Source organism: Hyla sarda, chromosome 4 (genome assembly GCF_029499605.1).
Source record: "Hyla sarda isolate aHylSar1 chromosome 4, aHylSar1.hap1, whole genome shotgun sequence".
In the NCBI taxonomy this organism is placed as follows: Eukaryota; Metazoa; Chordata; class Amphibia; order Anura; family Hylidae; genus Hyla; species Hyla sarda.
Window position 1 is genome coordinate 372,646,033 of NC_079192.1, and position 19,508 is coordinate 372,665,540.

Below are 19,508 nucleotides of genomic sequence, written 5' to 3' on the forward strand. Positions count from 1 at the left end.
GCTAAGGCCATTCTGCACGTGCAGAGCCCACCTTTCGCTCAGTGAGGTGTGCTTCGGTCCTTCCTGTGTTCTGGTTTCCACAGGTCTGTGGTGGTTGAGCACCTCTGCTCTGTCAGTAGTCTGCTCTCCTGGTCCTTTGTGCCTTAGTGATGATTGCAGTTTCGGGCATGTGTAGCGATCCTGTCCAGGTTTCTCCGCTATCCCATTTGGGGGCAATTTTTCTGTACCGCACTTCTTGTCTCGCAATGGAAGTTGGTTGCCCGGGGCATTTTGTGGACTTTGGGTTTACTCACCCTACAGGTGTAAGTCCTTCCGGAGCCTCAGGGACCTCCAATTCCCATGTCGGCCGCTCCGTTTCGGGTATTCTGCTCCTTTCTTGACCATTTCTCCTAACATGTACTTCCAGGTGACTCTGGAACCTCCAGTTCCCATGTCGGTCGCTTTGGTGTTCCGGGTTGCCCTTTTCAGGGTGTTCCGCTCCTTTTTTGGCCGTTATTACATTCCACCTCCATCTCTTGGGGTCCATGTGCTCCCAAGATAGAGGGCATTCCGGTTTTCCAGATTTCACCAGTCGAGCTGATTTTCTCCCGGGTGCTTTCGATGGGCCCCTGGGACAAGGGATTTTTGGGTCTGCAGCTGGTTGGGTCTCGATCTTATGCACTAGACCTGTCTAGAGCCGTTTTCCATTTCTCTTCTTTTTTCCAGTGGTTTTCTGCTCACTACCTTTTTTATGCTACCTTCTGCTCAGGCGTACGCTGCTTCCCTGGCATTTTTCCGCCCTGTTCTCTTGTTGCTCTCTTTTTCATTTTTTGCTTCCCAGCCGAACTAGCCCTCTGTCTGGTTCTGCATTCCTGGGAGTTTATTTCCCAACTCCTCCTGGGATGGTTCCAACCCCTCTGGCTTCGTAGTCGACCTTTTCTTGTCTTTCTTAAGGGCTGTAGGTTTAGAGTCTCTGCAAAAGGACTGTCCCTTCCTTTAGCGTCCTAGTCAATCTACATGGACGGGGGATCTTCCAGGCGCTTAGTTCTGGGCCTTGGTTGTCTCTGACTCGGGGTCTTGTCCACGGTCGAATGGGTTCGGTCTCTGGACTAATTTCCCTTCTCTGGTGATTGTTGTTCCCACCCTTGGGGACTGCTTTGGTACGTCCCATCAGTATAGGTGTCCCCCAATGAAGAGCGACCGAGAAAAGGAAATTTTTTTTTGTACTCCCCGTGAAATCTCTTTCTCATAGCGTTAATTTTTGTCCGGGATCCTTTTCTGGGCTTCTTCGTACATATTTCTTTGTTGACAAAACTGATTACCTCACTTCCAAAGGGCGGGTATATCCTGCCAGGGAGGAGCAGACTTTTTTTTTTTTTTTTTTTTTTTTTTTTTTTTTTTTTTTTAGTGTCAGAGCCTCCTAGTGTCAAGAGACTATACCCATCAGTATAGGTGTCTCCCAATGAAGGCTACAAGAAAGAGATTTTACGGTGAGTACAAAAAAAACTCCTTTTTTCCACAGAGCTACAGAGCTGTTTTAGGGTTTGTGTAGTTCTGGCATTTTGATCACGTTTTACTTCTATATTTTTTGGGATGCAATGTAACCAAAAATCAGCAATTTAGGTGCGCCGTTTACCGTGCAGGATCAGAAACCTAATAATGTAATAGTTCTGACAATTATGCATGCGGTGATACCAAATATGTGTATTTTTTCTTGTTTGTACAGGGTTTTATTTAAAAAATGGGAAAAGGGGGGTGATTAGGGGATTTTCTTTTTCTTTTTTTGATACACACTTTTCCAGGGGAGTACCACTTTTAAATGACGTGATCTGTATATATCACGGTATTTAAACAGCTATCTCCAATGTCCATCATTAACAGCAGATGTCAGTTGCAGACATCACCCGGTCATGACGGGGACCCGACCCACAGGCCCCCATCATGTCCGCCCACCCGACCCATGAGGTACATGTATGTCATGGGTCGGGAAGGGGTTAATATAAGTAAATTGTAAAATTAGCTATTATTACATTTTTGTCTATTTCCTGTGTAAATATAAGAAAACACTTGCACTTTGTTCCTTACAGAACACAATCTCTGCCCTCGACTGGTCTCCCCTGGTGAAGGATCTGCTGGTAACCGGCGATGAGAAGGGGATAGTGGTTTGCTTTTGGTGTAACCGAAACGATGGGCAGCAATTTTTTCCAGAGCCGAGGACCATCTTCTGTCTGTCCTGTGCACCTCACCAAGAAGATCTAGTGGCAATCGGGTAGGTAGCAGTTTTTTTGCAAAAATAGAAAGGAAAAGAAACAGCTGGTCAGTCTATGGTCTTCACATATGTCCCGTTCTGAGCATACCTCCACCCAGTGCCAAAGCCCAATAGCGATCCAAAATGATCCAATACTAGATTGTAAATAAATGTAGAGCAGTAAAAACAAGTTGACCCAAGGTATAGACTAGCGAACACCTGAGCCCAAGCTGACACTTTTCCAGTGCTATACTGCACCCTTAATCATGTCTAACAGTTTGTTAAACACACTGAATAAAATGCTTCAACAGAAGGTAAGTACCGGGGCAAACACTACAGAATCCTGGAAAGGGTTTTCAATGTGGATAACTATTTCCCTTCTCTGGCATACATGAAAGCTTGTCTCCGTTTTAAATTTGAAGTTTTCAGCTGACCTGCAATATTAAAGATGACTTGTTGTCCGTATAAAAAATATAGCTTTATATTCATATATCATTTTGTAGCCTTTGGTGCCCTGATTTCAAGAGAGTTTTTTTATTTTATAGCTGCCACTTTCTTACTTTTTAGCTACAAGGACGGTATGATTGTCATCATAGATATCAGCCGTAGAGGAGAAGTCACTCACCGTTTGCGGGGACATGATGATGAGGTCCACTGCCTGGCATGGTGCCCACATCCCCGAGAGGAAGATCTGTATCAAAAGCTGGAGGAAACACAAGGTGTGTAAATTGCTTGCAAAAAGCAGGGTACCCATCTCTTAGCATAGGTTAAATAGATACAAGTAGTTTTTTTTTTTTTTGTTAAGATCGCACCAGGTCTTAGCCCTGAGATCCACTGCAATCGCCAAGTGAAGTGAGGATTAAGACCTTCTAGTATAGACAGTGCAGCAAGATGTATGCACTTTATGGAAGCTGAATGAATGAGAGTTTTCACAAGTACGTAATACTGATGTGTGTTTACTCATGTATTACAGGCCCAAGTCCTCACCTGACTGTGGCTCTAGAGACCAGAACTGAAAGCATCATAGTGATCTAGTGGGTCAGTAGACCTGTGGTCAGGGTGAGACTTGTGTCCGTATTACATGCATCTGTGTTATGCTTGTGTGCAGGGGAGCTGCATGCAGAGTCCCATCTTGTGAGTAAATATGCCTTAACTTCACCATCAGCTGTACTATAGCCTAAACTGTCTTAGATTAGAAAAAGCAGTGTGTACTTTATCCAGAAACAATGCCACTCTTTTCAGTAGGCTGCACCTAATATAGGAGCTTAGTTTCGTTTGCATGATGCTTGATGGCCCTTTGGGGTCCCAGGGGGTCAGACCTCTACAGATCATACATTGATAGGTATAATGTTGGTGGTAGAATCCACTTGCAGTACAGATTAGTTTGCAGTTTTTTGTTTAATGTATATGAGTAGCTTAGGAAACAATATTGAACAATGAGCCACTGTTGTCACTTCCCTATCCCCTTTTAGCCCAACCAGCTTACTGTCAGCCATAGTGCATGTGGTCTAAAATTCATACTGTGCAGTGTAAAAGTTAAAGGAATACTCCAAAGGATAGGTAATAAGTTTTAGATTGAGGGGGTTCTGGCCGCAGCACCGGAGGGAAAAGATGCCGGACATAGGTAAAGGAGGCATTAATAATCAAGAACACACTACTCTTCACCTTCACTACCTCTTTTCTCTCTCTGCTTGTTTTAATATGGATTTTATGTTAATTTTCATCAGGAGTAGAACTGAATACGACCAATGGTGACCTCTTGCCAGAGTCAGAAAACAAGGGCTGCTACCTGGCCTCAGGGAGCAAAGATCAAACCATCCGTATCTGGAGTTCCTCCACAGGCAAGGGTAGGTGACTTCTGGATTTCCAATGCAGTGTATTTTTTTGTAGACAAAGTGAGTACATACAGTACTTCATGATATTATAATTGATACGTAAAAGTTATTTACAGTTGCACTTATTTATATTGCACTTATATATCATTATATATATATAAACCGTCAATAGGGCAGTTAAAGGGCTTATCCAGGAAAAAAAATTTTTTTTTTTTTTATGCATCAACTGGCTCCAGAAAGTTAAACAGATTTGTAAATTACTTCTATTAAAAAATCTTAATCCTTCCAGTACTATATGAGCTGCTGAAGTAGAGTTGTTCTTTTCTGCTCTCTGATGACACCTGTCTTAGGAACTGCCTAGAGTAGAAGCAAATCCCCATAGCAAACCTCTTCTACTCTGGACAGTTCCCGAGACAAGCAGAGATGTCGGCAGAGAGCACTGTTACCAGACAGAAATAACAACTCAACTTCAGCAGCTGATAATTATTGGAAGGATTAAGATTTTTTTTTATAGAAGTAATTTACAAATCTGTTTAACTTTCTGGAGCCAGTTGATATAAAAAAAAAGTTTTTTCCTGGAATACCCCTTTAAGAATATTAAGCCTTTAAGCCTTGCAGACTACATGCAACAATTTCACACTGACTAAATTATTAGACTTTGAATTAGATCCCTTTTCATTTATTTCTATGTTGGCCATGTATCCTTGCTTGCACCAAAGCATTTAGATGCCTGTTTGGCTGACCTGATTAAAAATGTTTATGCTGGTATCATGAAAGATAGTGGTCTGGCCAACTTGTTATTGTGGCACAATTGTCTACATTAGGTTTCATTTTTCTGATTTTTTTTTTCCTTTAGGCATTATGACTCTGAAGTTGCCGTACCTAAAGAGGCGGGGAGGAGGAATGGATCCTATGGTGAAGGAGCGCTTATGGTTGACAGTTCACTGGCCTCGCGGGCCACCTACACAGATACTCTCCAGCTGCTTTGGGTTAGTGATGGAAAGGGTCCAGAAGAACAATTTTAGCCCTTCCCACAACCTGACATAAAAGGAAGTCTAAAGCCTCGTAGTTGCAAGGCCATTGTGCCAACACATTCAACGGCAGGGTGACTGGTGTAACACACAGTGCACGCCTGTGCGACTGACAGGATAAGAGAAAATGCAGTTAGCCCTCTCAGTAACTTGCCCAAGCCTGTTCCCAGCATGGAGGGTGGCGGGGGAGAGGTGGGGTGAAGGATCGGGGGGAGGGGGGGGGGTTTGGCCCCTTTCAACCTCTGCAATGTTATTATGGGGCCTAACAGTGCTATCTCCTGTAAAATATCTTGGTATACCCTAAAATATCTGGTATACCCTAAAAGATTCCTTAGCATAATTCTTTGCACAGGCTGAATATAGCATACATAAGTACATGGGGGGAAAAAAAAAGTATTGTAAAAAGATTTATAAGAAATGACAGAAAATGCTTATTAATAGAGAAATGCATAAAACTCCTAAGGTTAACACTTGCCAGCTATAAGCAATGTAAAAAAAAAAAAAGGCAGAATCATTTTTTAAAAGGTTTAGATATAAGGCAGATGCCACAGTCCAGTGGTCTTCAACCTGCGGACCTCCAGATGTTGCAAAACTACATCTCCCAGCATGCCCGGACAGCCGTTGGCTGTCCGGGCATGCTGGGAGTTGTAGTTTTGCAACATCTGGAGGTCCGCAGGTTGAAGACCACTGCCATAGACTATAAGAAATCTTCTTCATATTAATTGAGTTTAATGGTCCTCCTCCTGATAAACTGGTCATGAGGTGTCTCACATGTTAATATATCCGTACACATACACCTGCTTATTTCAGCGGGACTACTCCACCAACTGATGTGTATGGAGGCCTGACTACTTGTGCCCAACAGTATATATAGGTAGAGAGAAGAATCAGACATGTTTTATTTCAGCAGAAAATTCTTGGCCAGGTTTCCATATCTCTCCTATGTAGAACACTTGCACACTCAGTCAAGCATGCATGTGTATGGGGGATCAGGGGGGTAGCGGTCAGCCAGTCTCCTATACATGGATAGCTTTAGATTCCCTGTCAGATGCTTACACTCCTCAAACAAGATGTGGAAAGTCTTCTACTGAAAGAATTGTACGTTTTTCATATTGTTCACAGTAGGTGAAGTTTTGCTCCTTTTTAATGTTGTGTTGCATGTATATCTTGTATTAAGCCAAGAGGGGGAGCTCCAGAACATATTATTGTGTAACCCCTATTTAACAATTGAACTGACAGGAGTAAACAGTTTGCGAACTATGTAACGATATGTATTGCTTTGTTTCTGCAGGGGTGAGCTGCTTCTGTGGGAATTAACCAAAAGTGGAAAGCAGAAATGGAGCCTCCTGGGCTCCTCAGAGGGACAGAACCATTCCCGCATTGTGTTTAATCTTTGTTCACTAGTTACAGAGGAGGGGAAGGAGCTGATTCTGTCTACATCTATGGATCGGGATGTGAGTTCGGTCTTATAAAATGGCCTTTTTCAAGGATAAGCTATAACTTAATTACCTCTTTGCTGTTGCATTGTTACTTCAGTGCATTGATGCTGTTATCTCTGTGTAGGTAAAGTGTTGGGACCTCGGCTCCCTCTCCTGCTGTTGGTCATTGAGCTCCCTTGGAGGCTTTGTGTACAGCCTGGCATTTTCTCCAGTGGCATCTGGATGTCTAGCGATCGGAGTGGGTGACAGCATGATTCGTGTCTGGAACACACTATCTGTCGTAAATGCATATGATGTGAAGACACTGTGGCAAGGCATCAGATCTAAAGTGACTGCTGTAAGTACATTCAAATAGGTATCTCCAGTATGAGAAGGGTGGGTGGGCTAGCAGTCATGTGCAAGATCAAGTCTCTTGAAATTTGTTTGCCTACTCATCTCTGCCAACCTATACAGATACCCCATCTCAGGTCTACAGTAATTATGCAATCTGGAGGATTGTGTCTTAGTAAACAAGAAGGACGGTAGCAATTCACCTTGATGAGCATCACGAATGTCTGCTGTTTGTCCTGGTCATAGGATTGCTCCTTTCTTACTTTCTCATATTTTGCTCCCTGCAGCTCTCTTGGCATCCAACTAAAGAGGGGAGTTTGGCCTTTGGGACAGATGATGGAAAAGTTGGAATTTATGACGTCTTTTCCACCAAGTAAGACACACAACTAATACTGTTAGTGTTTGTATTAACCACTGAATATTCTCTTTTTTATTGGCTGATAAGGGAAAGTGATAGTGTTATCTGTAAAGACCTTCTGTAAGACCATTTTTATTTGTACTGCAATTGTAAAAGAAAATGGTAACAGTATAAGACAAATCAATGTCTGTTCCTTACTGATGTGTTCACCTTCAATTCAACTCTAAATATTTATTTTCTTCCTTTTTACAGACCCCCTCAGATTTCCTCTACCTACCATAAAAAGACTGTCTATTCCATGTCCTGGGGACCTCCATTGGCTCCATTTTCTTTTGGTGAGATATATTTCTTCTGTTTTCTACCCATGAATCACACAAATTGTATACATTTTTCCCTGTTTGCTTCCACCAGGTGCTGAAGGAGACCGTCCTTCATTCACCCTGTATAGCTGTGGTGGAGAGGGGGTTATTTTCCAGCACAACCCCCGGAAGCTGACTATGGAGGCCCAAGATATTAACAAGCTTATCCTTGATACAAATAACATTAAAGTAAGTTATGCTATCCATACACTTTACATAGCTGTCAGCCAAACAATAGGGCTTCCCCTCCTTAACCACCCACACATGAACGTTCTGCTTGCTTGAGCATGCATATGTTCTGCATGGGGAGAGAGGAGTAAGTTTGCTGCCAGTCTCTGGCAGAGACTTATGTCCTCTGAGAACAAAAGTCTTGAGCACGAAGAAATCCAAGAGTACCCCATGAACATTGGATAGGTGGCTAGTCCTGTTGAAAGTGGCAGGTTCAGCTGACATTAATGTGTATGGCCACTGTTTGTCCTACTGGGCTTATATTTACTATACAAATATACCTTTTTATTTCTGCAAAACGTCTGGTAAAATCCAAGCAAAAGACAACATATACAGTACACTTTTTATATTTTCCCTTTAGATATTGACATCATCTGGAATGTGTTATAAGGCTAGGTTTACATGGCAAGTTTTGGTTAAATGTTTCTTTATATTGAATATTTATGGGTAACAAAGAGGTTGAATATAAGGGAAAGGATGGCTGTCTGATGTCCATGGCCATTGTGTATGATTCATCCTACAGTCAATAATCGTTGGGATCTGTGCCACTTTTTTGGATTCATCATTAATTATTTTTATTTTTCCTGTTCAGCACAAGTTACCTTTGCATACGGAACTGAACTGGAAACCAGACTGGCAACACATAGCTATTGGCAATGAAGACGGGTATGTATCGCTTCTGTTACACAGTAACAAAGTGTGTACAGCTGGAAAAAGATAGATAGTGATATATATATATATATATATGTTTTGTGTGTGTGTGTGTGTGTGTGTGTGTGTGTATGATATATATATATATATATATATCTGCGTATGTATATGTAGACTTGTCATTTGTTTCCTGTGATGTTGATCCAGAGGAAAAATCCAAACCTGCCAATCTGAATAAATTCCTAGATCAGCCACCCTCCATAGTCTAGTGATTATATTGTGTAATCTCATTACACTCCGTAAATTTATTTTTTTTTGCTCCTTTTTCATACACCCCATGACTTTATTTGCCTTGGCAGCAGCTGCCTGACACTGGTTGCTACAGTTACATTTGATGTAAACTAAAATGCCTGAGTCCTTTTTTCTGTCATTTCTGGCAAGTATTTTCCTATTTAGTAAAATACCTTCCTCTCCTTTGTGCATAATCTTACATGTAATTCTTGGCTGCCATATAGATGTAGCTGGAATATAGCAAAAAACAGGAGCCCTTCCATGTGAAGAATCTCAGTAATAGTGCAAAGCTAGTAGCCAGTGCGGACCGTGCTCACCTGGTGAAGTTGTGCAATCTACAGGCACAACACTGACACTTCGCATGATCAAACAACTGCAGCGGCTTCCCACGCTGGATCACCGGCGTGCATAGCAGGATACAAGGATAGAGGAAACTGGAAGCTTGATAACGCGCTGCTGTAAGAACAGCCACAACCACATGAGGGAAGGTGATCACCTTCCCGGATCACCTTCCCGCTTGTGGTTGTGGCTGTTATTACAGCAGCGCGTTATCAAGCTTCCAGTTTCCTCTATCCTCTGTATCCTGATATAGATGTAGCTGTCAGTAACAGTAGTAGAAATCTTTACTGCAGCTCCAATAAGTCATAACAGTGTGAACTTAATTTATATGGTTTTTATTAGTGACTCTCCTTTTCCCTGCAGGAGTATTGAAATTTTTCGGGCTCCTCATCTTCTGCTGATCTGCACTATTCTGCAACATCATAAAATTGTAAATGCACTCCGCTGGCACCATGATCACTGTGAGGACCCCACCATGAGCTTCCTTCTTGCATCAGGATCCAATAATGCTGTGATCTATGTACATAACCTCAAGGGGGCACTAGGTGAGGTTCTGCTTATTTACAGTATAATGTTGTTAGCAGTCGTTTCCCTTTATTTTGCATAGCCCTTAGTAAACTAACCTCTTGACACCCTTTTGCTTGTCACGAGGAATCCTTTACTGCAGCATTGACACGGTAGAAGGAGAAGATTTGTGAGGTTGTAAATATTTTGATTTGCCTGCCTTATTTCTTATTAGTAATGGATTAAATCTATTATGTCACTACAGAGAACACTGCCGAAGTCCCAGTCACCATCACGGATCCTTACCGTACCTTGTCTGGGCACACTGCTAAGATCACCAGTCTGTCCTGGAGCCCTCATCATGATGCTAGGCTGGTGTCTGCAAGCTATGATGGCACTTCTCAAGTAAGATTAATATAATGGACAATTATTATATTACTATTATATTCTTGTTCATGTTTTTATTAAGGCATCCCCCGCCACAGGTCCTCTGTATGCAAGAATGTAGTGACCAATTATTTATGCCTGTGACATGTTAAATAACTTCAGCAGGCCATTGAATCTTTTATAAGCACTTAAGTAAATCTTATTAGTTTGCTTGTTTAATACCATTTTTAGATACCGTATTTATCGGGGTATACCACGCACCGGCCTATAACACGCACCCTCATTTTACCAAGGATATTTGGGTAAAAAAAGTTTTTTACCCAAATATCCATGGTACAATGAGGGTGCGTGTATACCCCGATATACCCCCAGGAAAGGCAGGGGGAGAGAGTCCGTCGCTGCCCGCTTCTCTCCCCCTGCCTTTCCTGGGGTCTAGAGCCCTGCTGCCGGCCCTTCTCTCCCCCTGGCCATCGGCGCCGCTGCCCGTTCTGTCCCCCTGACTATCGGTGCCGGCGCCCCATTGCTGGCGCCGATAGCCAGGGGGAGAGAATCGGCGCCGACAGCCAGGGGGAGAGAAGGGGCAGCGGCACCCATTGCCGGCACCGCTGCCCCATTGCCTCCCCCCATCCCCGGTGGCATAATTACCTGGGTCGGGTCCGCGCTGCTGCAGGCCTCCGGCGCGCGTCCCCTGCGTCGTTGCTATGCGCTGCACGGCGCGGCGCATGACGTCAGTGCGCCGCAACGTGCATAGCAACGACGCAGGGGCCGCTGCCCCTTCTCTCCCCCTGGCTGTCGGCTCCGATTCACTCCCCCTGGCTATAGGCGCCGGCAGTGGGGCGCCGGCATCGATAGTCAGGGGGACAGAACGGGCAGCGGCGCCGATAGCTAGGGGGAGAGAAGGGCCGGCAGCAGGGCTCTAGACCCCAGGAAAGGCAGGGGGAGAGAAGCGGGCAGCGACGGCTTCTCTCCCCCTGCCTTTCCTGGGGGTGTATCGGCGTATAACACGCACATAGACTCTAGGCTAAAAATTTTAGCCTAAAAAGTGCTTGTTATACGCCGATAAATACGGTAGTTATAAAACAATAATTCTACTATAGTTCCACAATAACTTATAGTTTTGCATCACTCACGAGAACGAAGACCTTGTCATTTTGAGGACAACATCATTCCTAAATGTATTGCTACTCTATTCTAGAGGCAAACAATAATCTCCCTTAGACTTGACTCTTCTTCAATTTTTGTTTTAGTTTTTTTACATGCAGAAATCTAAACAAATTCCCTTGCACTAAAGCTCACTATATTCCCTATACAAAACCTTATTTAAGTCAATAGGAGATGCAGACCTCACACTGAACTTTTCACAGATGGCCTTTCACGTAATAATGAACCCAGAATAAAAAATAAGATCCATTCAGTTCTCGTTCACTTGGGTTTGCTCGACTCTTAATTTAATTCAAACTTCAATAAAAAGAGGACCCTGCATTTAGTTTCCATCAAGAATATTGTCATAAAATGGTACAAATCAGTCCAAAACACTTAGACCTGGGTATGCCATAATAGTGAAAAAAAGGAAAATACAACTGGGAAGTATGGAGGGGAAAAAAAACATGTCAAAAGCAATAAAATAATTAATGAAAGTACAAACAAAGGCATGAATCTGCTACATATAGTGGAAAGGTAAGTAGCCGCATTAGGGGTGTAAACAACTATAGTCCTCTATAGAGTCCTTGTGGATAGCATTCAGTTTTTCTTAAATTAAGATAGTGTAGACTCTAGAGATAACAGTAAATAAGAAGAGTTAAGGAGAACTCCATTTAGACGTAATATGAATCTGTGCTTCTAGTTAGATAAATTGGGGCAGCTTAAGGGGTACTCCTGGGAAATAGTATCCCCTTCCAGTGTTCACAGAGAAATATTATCACCATACATATTACCATCATACGGTTACTGATCAAATCCTGTATACTGAGAATAATAATGCTAAAATAATACCAGTATACAAGAAGGAATTATCATCTTGCATATCACCATCATACTGTTACTGACCAAATCTTGCATACAGAGAAAAATATTACCAATGATACCAGTATACAATGATCAATATTATTACCATACATATAACCATCATATTGTGTTATACCACAACCTGTCTATTGAAACCAATAATACCATTATACAAGAGACTATATCACCACGCCACAACCACATATTACTAGGGGTGTGAATCGCCAAGAATTTGGCGATTCGATTCGAATCGCGATACCAGTGTGGCGATTCGATATATCCCGATATATCGCGATACCGTCTAGGTGACGATACATCGCGATATATCCCGATATATCGCCCACCTGGGAGCATTCATAGATCCCAATAGACGCCGCTCTCAGCTTTGACAGCAGCGATCTAGTACTCCAGTGCGCACTTTTCTCATGTTATCCCGTCCGGGCTGCAAAATAAAAGAAAACGCACTTTATCTTACCTGCCAACGAGCCCGCGGAGCTCCGGTACAGTCCGGTACAGGTGTTCGGTCCCCGGGCTGTATTCTTCTTACTTCCTGTTAGTCCGGCACGTCACATGGAGCTTCAGCCTATCACCAGCGGAGGCGGGACATCGCTGCGGCTGGTGATAGGCTGAAGCTCCATGTGACGTGCCGGACTAACAGGAAGTAAGAAGAATACAGCCCGGGGACCGAACACCTGTACCGGACTGTACCGGAGCACCGGGGGCTCGTTGGCAGGTAAGAGAGAGTGCGTTTTATTTTGCAGCCTGGATAGGATAAAATGAGAAAAGTGCGCACCGGATACTCCTTTAATAGCCAGCCGCGGCGATCGCATGCATGCTGGCTATTAGCGGCGGCCCCCGGCTACTGAAATCAGCCGGGGGTCGCATAGTACGGAGTGGGCACGAGTCGGAGCCCGCTCCATAGCCGTGTCAGATCCGGCCTGCCCGGCTTCACAAATGTGGAACTTTTATCTCCTGATGCCCGGGACATGACATGCTGTTCCGGGCGTCCGCAGATAAAAATTCCACATCCCTAAAAGAAACGATTCAAAAATATTTTGAATCGATTCTGTATCGGCAAATGAAAAAATCGCGATTATCGCGAGAATCGATTTTTTCTTACATCCCTACATATTACCACCATGTAGTGACAATTACCATACTGTTACTGAATAAAATCCTGATTACAAAGACCCTAGTACAATGACCATATAGTGATAGATGCCAAATCTACACTGCTTCTCTGCAGACCATATAAGGGTATAAGGGACTCGCAGGTTACATCAATTTTCTTTTTCTTCCCCATCCTGCCTGGGATATCTTGAAGACTTCTCCCGGCCAAAACTCTTCTCCAAAGAATCTGCCAGACAAACCTGTTCAATTCTGCTCTGTTATTCCGCAGCAGCAGAGTCAATGGGATACCGCTGCACTGTGCAAACAGCAGAATATCCGGTGTCTGCAAAAACATTGGACGTGTTCAATGTTTCTGGGGAGTCCACACGGATATGCATTGCCGTTTATTATACGCCGCATTTCCATGCGGCTCTAGCGCTGGCATATTCTGCCGGCACTCCTCTGTTGGTGGAATGCCAGAAGACTCAGGTGGCAGTGCAGTATAACTGACACAGACAAAAAGGGGAAAGAAAAACTAACCCTGCCATGGAGATCGAACAAAGTCCTCCAACAGAGGAGAGAGTCCAGGCTGCATGAGTAGCAGAAGATATCCAAAAAGGTAGAAGAAGCCAGGCTATAAGGGTGGCTGGCAAGCCCACAAACCTAGACAGTAGAAAACTCTGTTGAATGTCCTTCAAAAAGATCAGGGCCTCGCCGATATCCCACCTAAGAAAAAAAAAGGGGGAACAACGAGACTGTATCAGCTTGGCAGCAGAAAAAACTCAACAGCATAGTCCCTCTAGAGCATAGTCCCTCCAGCATCCCGATCCCCACACCCCCTGTGGAAGGGGAATGGCAAGTGTGCTAGTCACAGCAACAAAAGGGAAATGTTGCCCCACTGCCATGGAACAAGTGCCGGGTGAGCAGAGCCCCCAGACCTCTGAGGCAGCCCAACGCCGTCTAGAGGGGCCACAGGAGACCCCAGAGGGATCGAAAGCCTATACACCGGAGCTGGGCAAAAAAACACGCAACGTGATGAGAGTCAACCCAAATGTGGAAAAAGGCAAAAGAGTAGGTGCCTAGGGCACCTGGACAGAGAGACTGTCGCCCCGCAGGCCCCATGTCAGGACCGAAGTGGTTAATCGCCACAAAATCTCGGAAGCAAAGAAAAAAAAAAAACAGAGGAAACTCTGAGCTTACCCCACCAAACAGAAGGAGAGGTGGGCTCCACACCTACCAGGCGGCCCTAGCATACGTAGGGACACGGACCTGGTGACCCCACGACAGTAGTGAGGTACCAAGACTGTCACACAAAGAAAACCGCAGAAATCCAAAGAAGAAGGTATGTGGAGCAGGAAACCTGCAGACAGAGTGACTTACAGGGTGTCAAGAAACCACAGATACACACACTGAGGAACTGCACCTGGAAAAGGACATCGGACTACAGCCGCGGTCTCGAAATAAAGGGGAAGGCGATCAGGTGGTCAAAAAACAGGAAGACACAGTCCGGCTGTGTGGCGTAGGGACCATGGACAGTCCGGCTATGTGGCATAGGGACCATGGACTAGCCCGGTCCCGCACACAGAAAACACCCAGAGAAGTGAGATACCAGCCTTCGGACAGAGTTAACCCTGAACTCAGAATGTGAGTGCATGCCACTAACAGTAGTGGGGAACCGGAACTCCAGCCGCAAAGCTGTCAGCTGCGACAGGCGGCAGAGGAAAAATGCAAACCACTGAGTGGCATAGTGTATGGCACCATAGGAGAGAACCAGTCAGTCCGGCAGGCACCCCGCACCGAAGTAAGGTTCCAGAACTCCAGCTGCAGATACATCAGACGTGGGATGTGTGACAGGTGGTGCAGACCACTGCCTGAGTAACAGGTCCGGGTCCAGAGTAGTACCACGCAAAACAGTGGGGCACCGAGGCTCCCACCGCAGATACATCCTCCGGTTGACGAATTCCAGGTGGTGTATGCCAACACTGATATGGGTCCAGAGGAGACAATGAGACACTCCGACGGACAACTCACAGAACAGTGAGGCACCGGAACTCCAACCGCAGGAACGTCAGCCATGTGCTGGGAAACAGGCGGTTGGAGGAGACCACGCAGACAACTGTCTGGCTAACTGGTAAGGTTCAAAAGTAGATGACTAGTCATTCCGTCAGCACCACGCACAAAAGTGGGGTACCGAGACACCCACTGTAGATACCTCAGCTGTTTGATATATGAAATGCGGTGTAGAACCACATGCAGACCCCTGTCTGGCCCAATCGTATGGGTCCATAGAAGATAAGAGGACACCCCGTTGGACACCTCACAGGAGCGAGGTACCAGAATTCCAACTGCAGAGTCATCAGCCCTGTAATGGGTGACTAGGTGTAGGAAACCATGTAGAGAACCACCGGTATGGGTCCATAGTAGACAAGGAGGCGGTCCATCCGTACCTTGCACACAGCAGAGAGGTATCAGAAATCCAACCGCAGACATACCAGCCGTGGGACAGGTGACAGGCGGTTGCAGGGAACCATGCAGACAACCGTCTGACTTATTGTATGGGACCGTAGTAGGCAAGGAGTCGGTCCGTCTGCACCTCGCATAGTGGAGAGGTACCAAAACTCCAACCGCAGAAGATCAGTCGTGTGACGGTTGAGAGGCGGTTGCCTGAAACCATGCAGACAGTCTGGATTACTGGTATGGGTCCATAGTAGACAGCGAGTCATGCCGTGGGTACTGCACACCGCAGTGGGGTACCGGGACTCCAGCCGCAGATACATCAGCCATTCAAACACTTTCCGGCTTACTGGTATGGGTCCCAAGTAGACAACAGGACACTCCATCGGACACCACATAAAGCGGAGAGATACCGGAATTCTGTCCGCAGATACATCAGCCGTTTGATGTATGACAGGCGGTGGAGGCAACTATGCAGACCACTGGCTGGCTCACTGGTATGGGCCCATAGTAGACAATGGGACACTCCGTCGGAAACCTCCACAGCAGCGAGGAACCGGGACTGCAGCTGCTTGAGTAGAAGACACCTCGCAGTAGCAGAGGGGTACCGAGTGTGAGCGCGGACGCGGCATCCATGAAATGAGGAACAGGCAAGACTACAGCCTGGCGTGATAAAATCAGGTCTAAGCAATGCCATGCAGGAATATTCCTCAGAGGACCGTGCTCTGGATGAGGGAATCCGTAGCACTAGCCTTGTATGCAATAGCCTGTGGAGAAGGAAAACCCACAGTATGACATGTCAAGAGCTCTCCAAGGATGGACGCTAGAGACGTAACAGTGGAGGAATCTTGAAGGAAACCTGAGCGTCCGCCAGGGATGCAAAAAATTGATTCATTGTATGGCCCACAATGGTAAAAAGGAACATATTGCTTTTGGAACATGACCCCCAATTCCAAGGGAACCTGAATCCCTGGTAACAGCCAGCCACGGCGGTGGATTATGCGGTCCCTGAAATTAGCAATAATAGACGCCAAATGGTAATACAATTGTGGGCTACAAGAGGGAGCCAAACACCAAGAAATGGTCTGAGTGACCAAGAATATATGCATTTTTTTTAAATGGAGTCCAGCCCCCCTGGAAAGGGGCTTAATACACAGTAAAAGATAGACACCAGCCCCCCCTGGAAGGGGGCATAGAGCGCAGAGCACCCACTAAGTGCTGCCCGTAAGCGGCAGACAAGGTCCACTGACGGAGCGACTGCTCATAGCAGAGGTCATAAGAGCCTGCTAAGCCGCCGCTCCGGAGGGTTAATGGAGGACGGAACCGCAAGCTCCCGTCGGGCTGAAGCCGTGGGAGCCAGGCGGAGTTCCCCACACCAACCTCCGCAACTGGGAACCAGGGTGGGACCAAAACTTTCAGCAACGCGTGAGCCGGGGAGGAGGAGCTCATATCTCCCGACTCGCGCGCTAAACGGGGAAGAAGGGTGGAGCTACCCGCCGGGAGAAAAATGCACTAAGGCGGCCATGCGCCACCAGGGAACTGGACAACCGGCGGCGGGATTCTGCAGCGCCCTCTGCATACTGCCGTCGGAATCCCACAGTGCCGGCCGTGCTTGCTACTGCACAGCCCGGTCGACATCCGTGCAGAGAAAAGAGCCGGCGAGAGGAACAGCCAGGCAGGATTTATAAAACAAAACAAAAAAGTCCCAAAACCAGAAGGGCCCCCAAAATGAAGCCTCCCCAGGGTCCCACAGGAAGGAGGGGGTATGGAAGAGATTGTGGCCCCCCAGGTAACCCCCGCCAAATAGGATATGCAGCCGAAGCTGCATGAATAAAAGATAGAGAGGGTTAACCCCTCGCTGGTCGGACCCAAAACTTTCACACACATGCTCGTTTGCCGGGGGGAGGGGAACATACTCCCCTCGACCGCCACATACTCACCCTTGAAGTCTTCGACCAGCTGGTGCCACCTGCCTTTTGCCGACATGGCGAACAGGGGCGAATGGGGGACCGGACCCAAGGTACACCGCCAGACGCTGGTTGTTGGCGAGGAGGGGTTAACGGGTCATTCCCATTCCAATGCACCATGCCCCTAGCTCGCATGTGGGGGATCAGGCAGCCTCATGTTCCTGTCGCCCCCCCGCTAGATAAAATAAAAAAGGAGAGAAAAACTAAACTTTTAGCCTAAATCTAGGAAAATAACAGAGAGAAAAAGACAAGGTCTGGGGAGACCCACAGACCACGTCTGGCCTTCTAATGACACTAACTAAAACTGATTATCTCACAGTAGGTGGGCGGGTATATCCTGTCAGGGAGGAGCCGACTCATTTTTTCTTTCTTAGTGTCAGCGCCTCCTAGTGGCAGGAGCATATACCCATCTGTAAGGTGTCCCCCCAATTAGAAGAGAAAATGAAAAATTAATTTTTTTTCACTAAAATGCTGGTGTTTGTAACCCCATTTCTTCTGAGAAAGGAAATACCCCGAATCTGTACGTAAAAAGCTCTACGGGTGAACTACAATGCTCAGAAGAGAAGGAGCTCCATTTGGCTTTTGGAGCGAAAATTTGGCTGGAATTGAAGGCCATGTTTGTTGACAAAGCCCTCCATGGTGCTAGAACAGTGGACTCCCCCCACATGTGACCCCATTTTGGAAACTACACCCCTCACAGAATGTAATAAGGGGTATAGTGAACATATAAACCCCACAAGTGTCTGACAGATTTTTGGAACAGTGGTCCGTGAAAATGAAAAATTGTAATTTTCATTTGCATAGCCCACTGTTCCAACGATCTGTCAAACGCCAGTGGGGTGTAAATACTTATTACATTCCGTGAGGGGTGTAGATTCCAAAATGTGTCACATGTGGGGGGCGTCCACTGTTACGGCACCATGAGGGCTTTGTAAACGCACATGGCCTCCAATTTCTATTCCAACCAAATTCTCTCTCCATGGTGCTCCTTCTCTTCTGAGCAGTGTAGTGCGCCAGCAGAGCACTTGACTTCCACACGTGGTGTATTTCCATACTCAGAAGAAATGGATTTACAAATTGGGGGGGGGGGGGGGGGGGGTCCTCCTATTACCCCTTATCGAAATGAAAACTTTGAGGTAACACCAGCATTTTAGTGAAAAAAAAAAAATTTCATTTTCACGTCCAAATTTTGTGAAAATTCATCAAACATCTGTGCGGTATTAAGGCTTACTGTACCCCTTGTTATGTGCCTTGAGGGGTGTAGTTTCCAAAATAGTATGGCATGTGGGGCTTTTTTTTTTTTTTTTTTGCTTTTCTGGCACCACAGGGGCTTCCTAAATGCGACTTGCCCCCCAAAAGTCATTTCAGCAAAATTTACTTTTTAAAAGCCAAATGTGGCTCATTCTCTTCTGAGAATTTGTTTCTCTCTTATCTTCTACCACCCATTAAGTTCTGGGCAGCTGTCCATTGTGTAAATGGATAAGTGTTTTTATTTTGTACACAGTACTGCCTCCTGACTATAATTATCCTCCCCCTTTTAGTCATCATCCTCATCAGCAGATCACTGCTTATACCAAAGCTGCATTTGTGATGTAGCCCTTTCCTTGCTGTGCTGACGTTGTTTGTTTCTTTTTTGCTCACATGACTCTTGGAAATCCAGATAATCAGTAACCCCATTCTCTCCTCACATGCCTTCTATTGTAGTGTGTTGTAAGTCATGAGCCCAGCACAGTACCAGCCTGTTCAGTCCAGTGCAGCAATATGTCATGGCATTGGCATACATTGCAGAGAACAGTAGATGCTGTCATGTGATTGGCCAGAGAAGTAAGGGAAAGAAAGTCCCTGTGTGAGTACTTCTGACAAACAGTCAATATCTGATGCCACCCCCTGAAGTTGAGAGAATGAAAAATAGCTGTGCACACAGGAAGGGGTTCTCAGGAGCTCCGTATCAGCATTCAGAGCAATAAAGTTGTCACCACTCTGGAGAGTTAATG

At 45.6% G+C, this 19,508-nt stretch overlaps 1 protein-coding gene across 4 annotated transcripts in view; it reads left to right on the plus strand.

Moving 5' to 3' along the window:
• Positions 1 to 19,508, plus strand: part of GEMIN5 (gem nuclear organelle associated protein 5) — an 82,523-nt gene that overhangs the window by 36,985 nt on the left and 26,030 nt on the right. For 3 of the 4 annotated variants that reach the window (XM_056516802.1, XM_056516801.1, XM_056516804.1), the window contains 12 exons: positions 2,067 to 2,248; positions 2,795 to 2,946; positions 3,955 to 4,074; positions 4,919 to 5,051; positions 6,385 to 6,547; positions 6,657 to 6,869; positions 7,150 to 7,235; positions 7,473 to 7,555; positions 7,632 to 7,768; positions 8,400 to 8,473; positions 9,452 to 9,633; positions 9,858 to 9,997. In XM_056516802.1, the coding sequence (XP_056372777.1) occupies positions 2,067 to 2,248; positions 2,795 to 2,946; positions 3,955 to 4,074; positions 4,919 to 5,051; positions 6,385 to 6,547; positions 6,657 to 6,869; positions 7,150 to 7,235; positions 7,473 to 7,555; positions 7,632 to 7,768; positions 8,400 to 8,473; positions 9,452 to 9,633; positions 9,858 to 9,997 (1,665 nt within the window). The remainder of the gene's footprint in view (positions 1 to 2,066; positions 2,249 to 2,794; positions 2,947 to 3,954; positions 4,075 to 4,918; positions 5,052 to 6,384; positions 6,548 to 6,656; positions 6,870 to 7,149; positions 7,236 to 7,472; positions 7,556 to 7,631; positions 7,769 to 8,399; positions 8,474 to 9,451; positions 9,634 to 9,857; positions 9,998 to 19,508) is intronic. The other variant, XM_056516803.1, reaches the window with a different exon arrangement.